This window comes from Pelecanus crispus, chromosome 1, assembly GCF_030463565.1.
Source record: "Pelecanus crispus isolate bPelCri1 chromosome 1, bPelCri1.pri, whole genome shotgun sequence".
Classification (NCBI taxonomy): domain Eukaryota; kingdom Metazoa; phylum Chordata; class Aves; order Pelecaniformes; family Pelecanidae; genus Pelecanus; species Pelecanus crispus.
In genome coordinates this window covers 141830355-141843210 of record NC_134643.1, presented here as the reverse complement: position 1 = coordinate 141843210, position 12856 = coordinate 141830355, and the positions used below count along the sequence as shown (strand labels likewise).

At 39.2% G+C, this 12856-nt stretch overlaps 1 protein-coding gene across 2 annotated transcripts in view; it reads left to right on the top strand.

Annotated features, from left to right (window-relative positions):
• GLRA2 (glycine receptor alpha 2) overlaps nt 1-12856 on the top strand; it is a 132562-nt gene that overhangs the window by 18517 nt on the left and 101189 nt on the right. The window contains exons 3-4 of one of the 2 annotated variants that reach the window (XM_075727970.1): nt 3555-3622; nt 11711-11934. In XM_075727970.1, coding sequence (XP_075584085.1) covers nt 3555-3622; nt 11711-11934 — 292 coding nt within the window. Of the gene's footprint in view, nt 1-3390; nt 3459-3554; nt 3623-11710; nt 11935-12856 lie in introns of both variants that reach the window. The other variant, XM_075727971.1, reaches the window with a different exon arrangement.

The following is a 12856-nucleotide window of genomic DNA, read 5'->3' as shown; positions in this document are numbered from 1 at the left end:
TATAAACAAATATAAATGATCAGGAAAAAATTGAATTGGTGATATCTCACCAATAAAGCTCCTTCTAGAAAACTCTGAGGATGAAGAGAACGTGACCAGTTTTGATGGCAGTACTTAGGTCTACTGAGTTCTTATACTATTCCACATCTACCAGCAGAAGGCAAGTAAAAGATGTTACACAATTGAGTGGAGAAATGGAGGGAGATATTTGTTTTGTTGTAAGATACAGTGCTGTAGAATGTACCTACTTAGTGTACATCTGAACTGCAGTCTGTGGTGCGGTAGCGTATTTCCTAATATAGGTAAGCATGTTTACTAGGTTCTGCTGGCCCTCAGGAACTGAAAGCTGTGGTTCTCACATATGGTGGCTTTTGCAAGACAACACCAGGAGATTAAAGAAAAGTTGACAAAGAGCATAGGAAAATACCAAGGCACTCAATGCCTGCTTTACCTCAGTCTTTACTGATAAGACTGGTCTTCAGGAATCCCATGTCCCTGAGACCTGGGGTAGAGTCCGGATCAAGGAAAACTCAGCGAAGAATCAGGCTACAGAGCATTTAGGCAGACTGGACACAGAAAAGTCCATGGCACTGCATAGGAAGCACCCACAAGTGCTGAGTGAGCTGGCTGATGGCATTGTGAGGCCATTCTTAATTATCTTTGAAAGGTCATGGCTACTGGAGGAGGTTCCTCATCAAGGGAAAAAAAAAATGTCACTCCTGTCTTCAAGAAGGACAGGGAGGAGGATCCAGGAACTACAGGCTTGCCAGCCTTAGCTCAAAGCCTGGAGCAAGTCCTCCTTGAAGCCATTTCCAGATATGAAGGACAGGAAGGTGACTGGGGGTCAGCATGGATTTATGAAGGGGAAATCATTCCTGACCATGCTAATAGCCTTCTACAATGACTTGACCAGCTTCATGGATGAGGGGAGAGCAGTGGATGTTGTTTATCTCAACTTTAACTTTTTAAGGCTTTTGGCACTGTCTCTCACAACATTCTCATAGATAAACTATTGGAACAGACCAGCTGAATGGACAGTGAGGTACATGGAAAACTGGCTATTTTGCCATGCTCAAAGGGTTGTGATCAGCAGTACAAAGTCCAGCAGGAGGCCAGTGACTATTTCTGTGCTGCAGGGGTCAATACTGGGCCAATACTGTTTAACATCTTCATTAATTACCTTGATGATGGGACAGAATGCACCCTCAACTAGTTTGCAGGGGATACAAGACTGGGAGGAATGGTTGATGCCCCAGAGGGTTGTGCTGTCATTCAGAGGGACCTGGATAGGCTGCAGAAATGGGCCAACAGGACCCTCATGATGTTCAGCAAGGGGAAATGCAGTCCTGTACTTGTGGAGGAACAATCTGGGAGATGACCAGCTGGAATGTCGCTTTGTAGAAAAGGCCATGGGGGTCCTGGTGGACACCAAGTTGAAGATGAGCCAACAATTTGCCCTTGCAGCAAAGAAGGCCAGTAGCCTCCTGGGCTGCATTAGGCAGAACATTGCCAGCAGGTCAAGGGAGGGGATCCTTCACTCTGCTCAGCACTGGTGAGACACTTCTGGAGTGCTGGGTCCAGCTCTGGGCTCCCCAGTACGAGAGAGAGATGGACTTACTGGTATGGGCCCAGCAGAGGGTCACAGAGGTGCTTAAAGGACTGGAGGATCTGTCATACCAGAAGAGGCTGAGATTGCTTAGGCTGCTCAGTCTGGAGAAGAGAATGTTCAGGGAAATCTTTTCCATGGGCATAAATAACTGATGGGGGCTAAGTAAAGAAGATGGAGCCAGATTCTTCTCAGTGGTGCCCAGTTACAGGACAAGAGGCAGTGGGCACAAACTGAAAGACAGGACATTCCACTTAAACATAAGAAAAAACTTTACTGTGAGGGAGACTGAGCACTGGCACAGGTTGCCCAGAGAAGCTGTGGAGTCTCCATCCCTGGAGATATTCAAAACCTGACAGGACACGGTCCTGGGCAACCTGCTCCAGCTGACCCTGCTCTGGGACTAGATGGACTAGGGGGACTGGGTGCTCTCCAGAGGTTCCTTCCAACTTCAATGATTCAGTGATTCTGTTTGTTTAGATGTAGAGAAATATGTTGGTCAAGCTGCCCAGCTAGTAGCAATATCATCAAGTAAAAAGGGAAAAAAAAAATATTCTACGGAGGGAGAATAGCAGATTATTTTGCTTATTTTAGCTTGGTGTTGAAAGTGAAAACACCCTTACAACATATAAAGGAAGTGTGTTTTTTTAAAAACAGTTGTTGCAAAAACTGAGTTGAACAACACACTTAATTGGAATTTAACAGCCTCAAGACATATTACGGTTGTGGTTTTTCTTCCCAAGACTGACATGTTTGTTTCCTCAAAGGTGGGTGGTCTAGCACTCAGGAAAGTGATAGTGTACTGGGTTTCACTGGACACATTACTTTATCTTTCCATTTTTAAGAAAAGAAAGTAATAATGTTTCCATCTTTTGTAAAGCAATTTCAGATCTAAATATTAAACCAAATGTAGGTATTTATATTCTGTGCACTGGCATTTTTTTAATATAAGGAAAATTAAGTGATTAAAAATAATAATGAGAAAGAGGAGAAAGTACTTGGTGCTCAATGCTTGTATCAACTTTTGCGTCACTGAAATTCAGGCATTTAGCATCAATCCTTTTTGATGTTTAGAACCCCTGTTTATTTCACCATGCCTAAAAAAAACTAGGAGGCTAACAGACAACACATTAAATATTAAGTCCCCGTTCATTGTGCTACACGTCAGTGACTTCTGAATAGCAGGAAAGGAGGTGGGAGGGAAAAGATTACAAATAGCTGCTTAATGAAAGCTGTGTCAAGCCAGAACAGATATTGCTAAAATATTTGTTTATGGCAAGGCAGACATCTCCAGATCAGGTGCACGACAAACTGCTTTGTAAGTCCATTTTCAGTGGGCTGGAGTCAATGTGAAAAGTGGCCCTTGCTGGGAATTTCAGTGGCAAGCCTTTGCATACAGAGTGGAATAGGCGTGGAGAGATAATCTTTTAATTTTAAGTCTGAGAAGGAAGGGAGAGAGGAGTGGTTGCAATGCTAAAGCATATTCTGCGCTGGTACTGTGGATAAAGAAACAGCTGTTATATTCATGCCCTCACTCAACTCTTCTCATAAATCCTTAAATGCAAGGATGTAGTTCTGTGTATTTATATAACAACTTCCAATGAAAACAGGTTAATTAAATTAGTGTTGATAATGTTTTTCTTTTGATCTATATTTACATGATCTGTTTGGGAAAACTCACTTTCTACTTGTTTTCAGCCACATCTGTACCAGATTGTACGGAGGCTGAGGGATCTGTACTTTTGTTTCAATGTATATTGCAACATTTTTATTGCATTCCACAGGTCCTCCAGTAAACGTTACTTGCAATATTTTTATCAACAGTTTTGGATCAGTCACAGAAACCACAATGGTAAGTGCTATGATGCCATTGGCAAGAGAACAACAATACTTAATATATGTCATGAACACAACCTGTCAATTTTTCTATTTATTGTTCAACTTGCAGGTCCTCCTGTAAATGTTACCTGCAACATATTTATCAACAGCTTTGGTTCAATAGCAGAAACTACAATGGTGAGTGGGACTGGTCATTGAAGCCATCTTGTGAAGGAGTGGGATGTGATGTAGAATAGAGATGCTCAGGATGTGGGGACATTTACTAAGTTATTAAGCTACTAAAAACCTCCCAGCTGAATTAAAATAAAATAAATATAAAATAACTATATAAAGAGATATATAAATTATTAAACTCAACTACCAAGTCTAGACGTACATATGTAGAGACTGCACCATAGTCTGTAGTGACGTGATGGCTGCAAATATAGGTGTGTGCAAACCCGCTTTCTCAGGTTTTATTAGCACTGAAGAGGCAGAGGAATGGCTGGAGATCAGCTGTGGGGCTCCCTGCCAAGTGCTCCATATTTTGAGTGGGTCTTACACCACTTGTTGAATCATCTGCCTCTGCAGACTGTGCTGGCAGAGCTACCAGAATGGTCTTGTTTAACTTAGTTAAATCTCTGTGAATTGCAACCACATCAGTAACTGAAGTGAATTCATAACTTGAGTCACATGACTAAAACTTATAGCTCTAAGGAGACTTGGGTATTTTGAGGGTTAAGGTGGTAGGAGAAAATTATGGGATCCCAGCTGACTGAAATGTGTATTTTGATTGAATTCAAAGAATACTATCAGTGAAAAAAACAGGGCCAAAATGAAAATGTCAGTGTTAATTTTGATATATATAAAAATAAATAGTTCAATTTTTCATTTTAAGATGAGATATTTCTTTTAAAAATTCCCAAAATTTAGGATTAATGAAGCTAGAAAAATGGAAATGAAAATTTTAGTCCATTTCCTTTTTTAGTCTAGAAGTGAATTTTCTTTTTTCGATATTTGCTAAGAAAAAAGAAAAATATTTTTTATGAGTACATTTAAAAAGATGCTGAGTTTCTTAATCTTCTTTTTCAAACAATGAACAAAAAAGATCAGTTATTTATTCAAGTATACATACACCTGACTACTGCGGTTAGTCCAGAGAGGGGGTTTTGACGCCTTTCTTATAATAATGCGATGAACCCATAATAACTCTCAGGTGCTTATATACAAGAAGTGGGTTAAAACCATTCTAGAAAGAGTCTAGTGACAAATCCGAGCTTGACTTTGAACTCTTCAAGTCACTGCTGCCACAAAATAAACTAAAGCTGAGTGCTCTCACCTTCATTGAAATTTTACAAGAGTTATTTTCATTGCCTCAGGACTCTATGGACAGCTATGGACACTTTTGAAACAATTAAAATGTATAGAATCGTTTAGGTTGGAAAAGACCTTTAAGATCACCCAGTCCAACCATTAACCTAACACTACCAAGTCCACCACTAAACCAAGTAAGGGTAGAGTAATAATTTCATGTTTCCTGGCTTGGTGGCTGGATTATTTTTTAATGAAAGTAAAAACTAGGAATCATTAAGATTGGAAAGGACCTCTAAGATCAGTCCAACCATCAACCCAACACCACCATGCCCACTGAACCATGTCCCAAAGTGCCACGTCTACCCATTTTTTGAACACTTCCAGAGATGGTGACTCCACCACCTCCCTGGGCAGCCTGTTCCAATGCTTGACTACTCTCTCTGTGAAGAAATTTTTCCTAATATCCAGCCTAAACCTCCCCTGACACAACTTGAGGCCGTTTCCTCTCATCCTATCGCTAACTACATGGGAGAAGAGACCAACACCCACCTCGCTACAACCTCCTTTCAGGGAGTTGTAGAGAGCGATAAGGTCTCCCCTCAGCCTCCTCTTCTCCAGACTAAACAACCCCAGTTCCCTCAGCTGCTCCTCATAAGGCCTGTACTCCAGACCCTTCACCAGCCTCGTTGCCCTTCTCTGGACACACTCCAGCACCTCAATGTCTTTCTTGTATTGAGGGGCCCAAAACTGGACACAGTATTCCAGGTGCGGCCTCATGAGTGCCAAGTACAGGGGGACGATCATTTCCCTGCTCCTGCTGGCCACACTATTCCTGACACAAGCCAGGATGCTGTTGGCCTTCTTGGCCACATGGGCACACTGCTGCCTCATGTTCAGCCGGCTGTCTACCAACACCCCCAGGTCCTTTTCGGCCAGGCAGCTTTCCAGCCACTCTTCCCCAAGCCTGTAGCGTTGCATGAGGTTGTTGTGACCGAGGTGCAGGACCCGGCACTTGGCCTTGTTGAACCTCATACAGTTGGCCTCAGCCCATCGATCCAGCCTGTCCAGGTCCCTCTGCAGGGCCATCCTACCCTCCAGCAGATTGTCACTCCCACCCAGTTTGGTGTCATCTGCAAACTTACTGAGGGCACACTGAATCCCCTCATCCAGATTGTTGATAAAGATATTAAACAAGACTGGCCCCAAGACTTGTGTAGTTTCACAAGTCTGTTTTCTGACAACTCCTACACAGCATCCAGGTCTTTCTGCATTTGCTGAGGGCAGAGGCAATAAAGGTACTTAGCATCTTGTAGGACTGAGTTCTTGGTAACTAAAAATGAACTTGCTACCCACAAAAGGACTTAAGGTATACCAAAGAACTATTTTCTTATAAAATAGGATAGATACTGCCTTGCAATCCTTGCATTATGAAGGAAGAACAGATATTTAGCCCAACTTAACATTATTTGATATTAAAATACTGCATTTAAATTTAATTGTAATTCACACCATCATTTTAGAAGGTGGTGCCAAAGGAATGAAGGAATACAAATCTTCTGTTCCTAAATATTTTTATTTATTAAACCACCCTGTTATTTAATGTTTTCTAGAGATAAAGGGCGAGGTATTGCTAGGCAGTTTGCTTTCTTAAATAGTGTGGGAAAGACTCTTCTATAAATGACAAGCTATAACATACAGAGCAATAAAATAAACAGATAAGTTAATGCTTTAGAGTATGTATCTTTAATATCTTAAAAACACCTTAAAATAAAACTAAAATAAATATTAAAATGACAGGAAAAAACATATCTTGATGTAACATAATTATCAACAGACAACTTTCCATTTTTTGGAAAACTTCATTTGTTTTGCTATGTTTAAAAGAGTCTGAGAAGATAGCTATTAATGTAGCCTGTTTTGCCCAGCCATGTCTGTTGATCCTAGCATGTAGAAGCATCAGAATAGCATTAAGTAGCAAAAAACCTGCACGTCACTGGCTTTACAAGATGGCATTCAATGAAAATATTTGCACGACCTAATGCTGATTGCATTAATTAGACTCCTTCATTGCTTTGATTAAATCCCCTCATTGCATTTTACCTTCTATCAAATATGTTAATGTGCACCTTTCCAATGTTCATTAACACATTCTGCTGAAAACAGCCAAACATTCAAGTAGATGAAAACAAAGACTACTGGATTTCTTATTTTGCTCTGTTCATAATATCTGCTGAAAGTGTGGAAAGATTTCTCTTAGATGCTGTTCAATGGTTTGATATTGATTTTCTTAATACTGTCACTTCTTTAATGACTAGCATGACTAGTTTTAGGATGTTTTAAAACCACTCTGAGAGGCAAGCATCCATTACTGTTCCATCTACTTTGCCTTTCTGAAACAGATGTAGTCATGTGGTAAAAATGTTGGCATTACTTGTGATAAATAATGAGTTTTGTTTGACTCCTAGGATTCATTTTTCCCTATAAAATGCTCTTGATGGTTTTGACATAAAACTAAAAGATTCGTCTAAACCCCTGGATTGTAAATTCAATAGAGACACTCCTGTCTCAGAGGACAGGAATGCTTAGTGAAGCCATGTATATGTGCTGAAGGGACATTAACAGAATATAACTCGGATGATCTACAGCAGCTCATTGGAAACTTGGGAAATGAAAACTTGTTTAGAGAAGCTTTCAGTAGGAGAAATGAACATGGCAAACAGGATTACAGTCCCAGACCTACTAAATTCAGTAAGCCAGGTTCTCAGTAACACTGGCAGGAGTAGCTTCTGTTTTCTGATTAGAACGGACACCGAATGAAATTCATCCCTGTGTGAAAAGCCAGCACAACTCTTATGTCCAGTGTATTCTTCTGAAAGCTAAAACCCTTCATTCAGAAATAAAACAGGATTTTGTGCTGACTATCTCCAAATGGATTAATTCCATTGAGTCTTCATGAGTTTTCTTCCCAAAAATCTAAGGAAACAAAATGCATATGTATTAGTCTTTCTGCACTGTAATGCACGTATGGGACAGTATCACAATTGAATTCTTTTTTTCTCCAAAATAAATGGTTTTCTTCCATATTAGAATGATGTATATTATACCAAAGTAAAAATAATAAAAATAAGGCCAGATCAGAGTCAAGATGGGGTCATTGGAAATTTTCTTCATTGATTAGCTTGTCTTTTGTTTAACCCTAACTTGCAAAGAAAGAGAAAAAGATGTTCCTGGGTAACTTCACTGAATAAAGCAGCTATGCGAGTAAGCTCTGTATCTATTTTTGGAAGCATTCACACATGCAGTATTCAGCAGAAAATTCACTGTACAGCATGACTGCAGTTGAGTATCACAGATGAGTAATCTACATCAGGCTGGGCAGAGTCCCAAAGAATTCAGATGTTCACTGTTGCTAATGACCAGGATTTTTTAGCTATCAGCTGTAGGAGAAGCTAAGAGCAGTTTGTACATTGACGAGCTAATTGTTAATTACAGAAATGACTAACTGTGAGGACATTATTATTGTCGTTATGCCCTATAATCAATGACTGACACTGTGCAGCAGGTTCTCTGTTGGGGTAAATGCATCAAACTCCAGTTGTGTTTTGTGTACTTATGTGAGCAGAAAAATTTGCTGTTGCTTTTATAATTTTAGGAGCAATAAAGCTTGGCTGTGGCTGGTGTATGACATTATCTTCCCACTAGAAAAAAACATAATTACTAATCAGCTTGTTAGATCCTGATTAATTCACATGTACATTTTTTACTGCATAAGAGACTCCCGCTGAAGCCATTGGGGACACCTTGTGTGCTTAGGTACATAGGTAAGCAAGTGCTTTTCTGTCACACGGCCTTGAAATAGATAATTGAACCACTGCTTTTCAGTTAGCCTTCATATTTAGGATTTGGAGAGAGAGAGTAGTCTCTGGCGAGGCCCTCCTATGCATGGAAGGCCAGCTAAATCTGCTGTTTGCCTCAGACATCTGACTCAATACCTGGGTGATCAATGCTGTTGGAGGGGAAGATGGGAGGAAGGCTAAGATCTAAGATGACCATCAGTTCAAGAGACAGAGAATAGCACCAAAAATAGAGCGGGGCTCCCCAGCATTCCCCTGCCACAGCAGTGCCTGAGGCCAGAGGGACCCAGAGCTTTGCTGAAGCTGTGGGGAGTGAACCTGGTGGCCATGGGTTTGCTGAAAGACCATTTCTCCCTAGATTCCTATAGCAAAACCAGTATATCTGTGGATGGAGTCCCTGAATCTTCAGATGAATCTACTAAAACTAATCCGATGAATATTCCTTTAGTGTGTTAGTACTACCCTGATCTTATGGCTTGAGAACAGAGGAGAACTGTTTATCTGAGTTGCCTTGAGCTATCGCTGGCATCCGTGTTGCCACTGAGATTGAATCTTCAGGTTCACATTCCTTGTTCAGAGCAGTGGTGCTGTCAGAAAGAATTTGTAGAGTAGGTGTACTCGTGGTCGTGTAGGAGTGCTTTACTACAGTCCACCCACTTCTACCCTCAGGAACTTGCAAGATACATACTGTAGTCTGCCTGAGCTCCATGTTGTGATACCATTCTCAGGAGAATTTTTCTTCAGAACATAGTTACAATGTTAGCACAGGAAAAGTAAATTCAAAATTCTGCACATGATTAGGCCTGACTGTGTAAACATACATCCCTCTCAGCTGCTTATACTGCAAGCATAGGAGAAAAAAAGTAATGATGGTTTTGTGAGGTGCATGTTATATTATATTTCCATTTTAATTTCTTATTAAAATATCTATATATATATATGCAAAGCCTATCAGACATAAACAAAGGTTTCAGTGCTGTTTTGCTTCTAACAACAAAGCCTGCAGAGAGAAAGCATTTCTAAGTGTATCAGTGTGATGGCTCTGCTATATTTATGGAGGTACATATTGACAAAGATGGTGTAATCCTTTTGGTATTATTTATGCTTTTGGTATAATATATATCACCATATGCAAGCTCTTCTATGAATAAGGATTTTTCAAACTGTTGTTTGTTATCTAAATCACCAACTACTGAAGTTTATGAAAGCACATTTATTTTTAGATGTTTCTAAAAAATGTACTGATTTGACTGATTTACAATTGCTATGTCATGGGGGGAGAAATCCTCTGCTTTCTATTGATTTCATTGTATATCTTATTGTATATCTTATTTCAAAGAAAAATTAAAGGCAGTTGCACAACTAGTTGTAGCAATGTCATCAGCAGTTGCTGATGAAAGGTCTTGCCTCCTTTTCTGCAGAATGAAAATCAAGTGCTTTACTGCTTTTATACCTAAACCTGTCCCATATAAACGTATAAACCAAGAAAGAAGGGAAAGTATGCTTAGGGTTAGTGTATCCTCACAAGATGTGATGACATTTCATCAGAACTGCGAGTAGCTATTTGATCTTTAACTGTATGAAACACCACCATCATAAAAAGCACAGTGGTTTGTGAAAAAAAAATACAGGCTTTTGTAAGTATCTTTAATAAAGGTGTTATTCTTGAGACCTCTTTCAGGTCTATCTTGCTCTGATTAGTAGACATTCCTGTTTTGACTCGCTTCTACCCAACAGCAAAATGAAAATGAAAAAGAAAGCAAGAAAAATCACGTTCCTAGTAAGATTGTAAAGCATCATCCCATAGGGTTCAAAAACTGTATCAGTTTGGATGTCAGAAATATTCTGTCAGGGCAGCAGCACACCTTGTCACCAACCTGCTGAATGAAGGGTGGGAAACACTGAGGCTTGGAGGGGCTCATTCACAGAGTCTGCATATTGGGCAAGCTGCTTTCTGCAGCTCTAATCAGAGTGAGCATATTTATTTACATTAAGTAAAGATAAATGCTTTAGACTATGCAGTTCAGTGGTCTGACTAAACCCAGGTCAACTAATATATTTTCCAAGTCAAAGGGGCAGTGCTGCCATTTTAAAGTATTGCTGTTGCTACCATGAAGCAAATCCTAAATGTGAAGGGTTTGTACAGTTGGGAGAATTATTTGCTAACATATTCATTCAGATAATAGAATTTATATAAATATTATTAAATATCTTCCTTTTAAAAGAAGAGTAGATATATTTCTAAGACAGTGTTTACAAGCAAGTTAAATGTAGTAATTTCAGGTAAATATGCTATAATAGCAGGGAAAGCTGGGGGAGATGAAGCTCTTATTTGCTGACCTTGGAAATTCAGGGTAAGGAGAATAAGAATTAGCATCTTCCCATTCCCTCCAGAGACTTTAGCCCCTAAAAGCTCTTTTCACACTCCCCTTTAATAGCCGGTTCTTGACACAGCATTAATGTTGGTTCTAAATGAACCTCTAAATAATTTCTGCCTTTCCCAGTTGTGACTAGCAGACCACTGAGCAGAAGAATGCAATGAGAACAATTTTAATGGGATGCAGAGAGGGAGGAGTGAATGAAGGAACATACAGAGAAAAGCATACCATAGATAGAAAAAGGATACAAACAGTAAATAAGATGTGTTGATTTAATTTCTTCTATACAAATCTGGCTTCACTGGAATTAGCAACTATTCATGAGTACATTAGAAATAATTGATTTACGTACTGGAAGCAATTTATTTAAATTAGTAATTTTATAGAATCTTTGTTGAAAATGTATATATCTAGCTGCAATGCTTTTTGACTTTCTAAGTACCTCTGATTTAATCCATAGCATTTGAAAGAGGGTTATATTTAATATTGGAGGTTGCAGTTAACTTTTTTTTCAACACTGACACAATTTTGATTTGGAAAATGCACCAGTTGTGTTTGTTTGGTTCAATACAACATTTAGACTGCTTTATTTTCAAATAACAACTCTTACGTTCAAAGGATAAAATAAATCTTTGCTGTAACGCTGGTACTGTAGTAAGTCGAAGAGCATAAAGAAAGCTAAAGTGGGCTTCCAGTTTTGGTAAGTGGCTTAGTAACCTTTTTACATGGCATTTCTGTAGGACTACAGAGTGAACATTTTTTTGAGACAGCAGTGGAACGACTCACGTCTGGCTTACAGCGAGTATCCTGATGATTCCCTGGATTTGGATCCCTCCATGTTGGACTCTATTTGGAAGCCAGATTTATTCTTTGCCAATGAGAAGGGAGCAAACTTCCATGATGTCACAACAGACAACAAGTTGCTGAGGATTTCCAAAACTGGGAAAGTGTTGTACAGTATCAGGTAAACCAGTTAACTTTTTTTTTTTTCTCCTTATCCCCTTCTTTGCCCTCACTTCCTGTTTTTCTGGATGTAACTAGGCTTACAGAACATAATGTACATATTTAATTTTTTGTTGTCCCATGTGTACAACTGAAATGAGAGTTAACCATAGCAGGGTAGTAGGAAATTTTGCCTATGTGCCTTTGCTAAGCTTTTACTTTTCACAAAATAGTCTGTAAGTGGCACAGCAGTACTTCTTAGTCTTGTTGGAAACTTAAGGCTGTCTAATACTTTAATAGTATGCCTCCATAATTTGAATTAGCATTAGCGCAAGTCACTTCTTTTACACAGAGAGGAAATCAACTCTTCAGTCGTTTGTGGCCTGCAATTTAAAAGTAAAGGGGAACAGTATTTTAAATGACTGCTCAACACCTAAAGTAAAAACATGCTTGAAATGCAATAAACTTGACATGCAAGTCACTGGGTAATTGGATGTATCTATTCACATTTAAAAATACCTGGAATTACAGAAACTGCTTTTTAATGCTAAGTGCACTGAAGTGTGTGTCATGCGACTGGACTTAGGCTGAACTAATAAACACTGACAAAATATGATTTGATATGACCTGATGGAATGGGACATATGCAGAGAATCAGAATTTCATTGCACAGGCATAAACAGCAGCAAATATTCTGCAGTATTTATTTGACATTCAGCTTATTGTGCACCATTAATTGCTTAATACAGGTAGTCAAAGATGCAAAACACTGTATTATTGCTCTTACAATTGTTTAAAAAGAAGTAATTACTGTGCTTTATTTGTGCCTGGGAATGATTCTCAGCTTTTGGCTTTCTTGCATTGTGGAAAGTAAACATGATGGTATTTGTTTAACAGGTGGTTTAGTGTATTTACTCATCTGTAAAGAAGATTAGTTTAGAAGG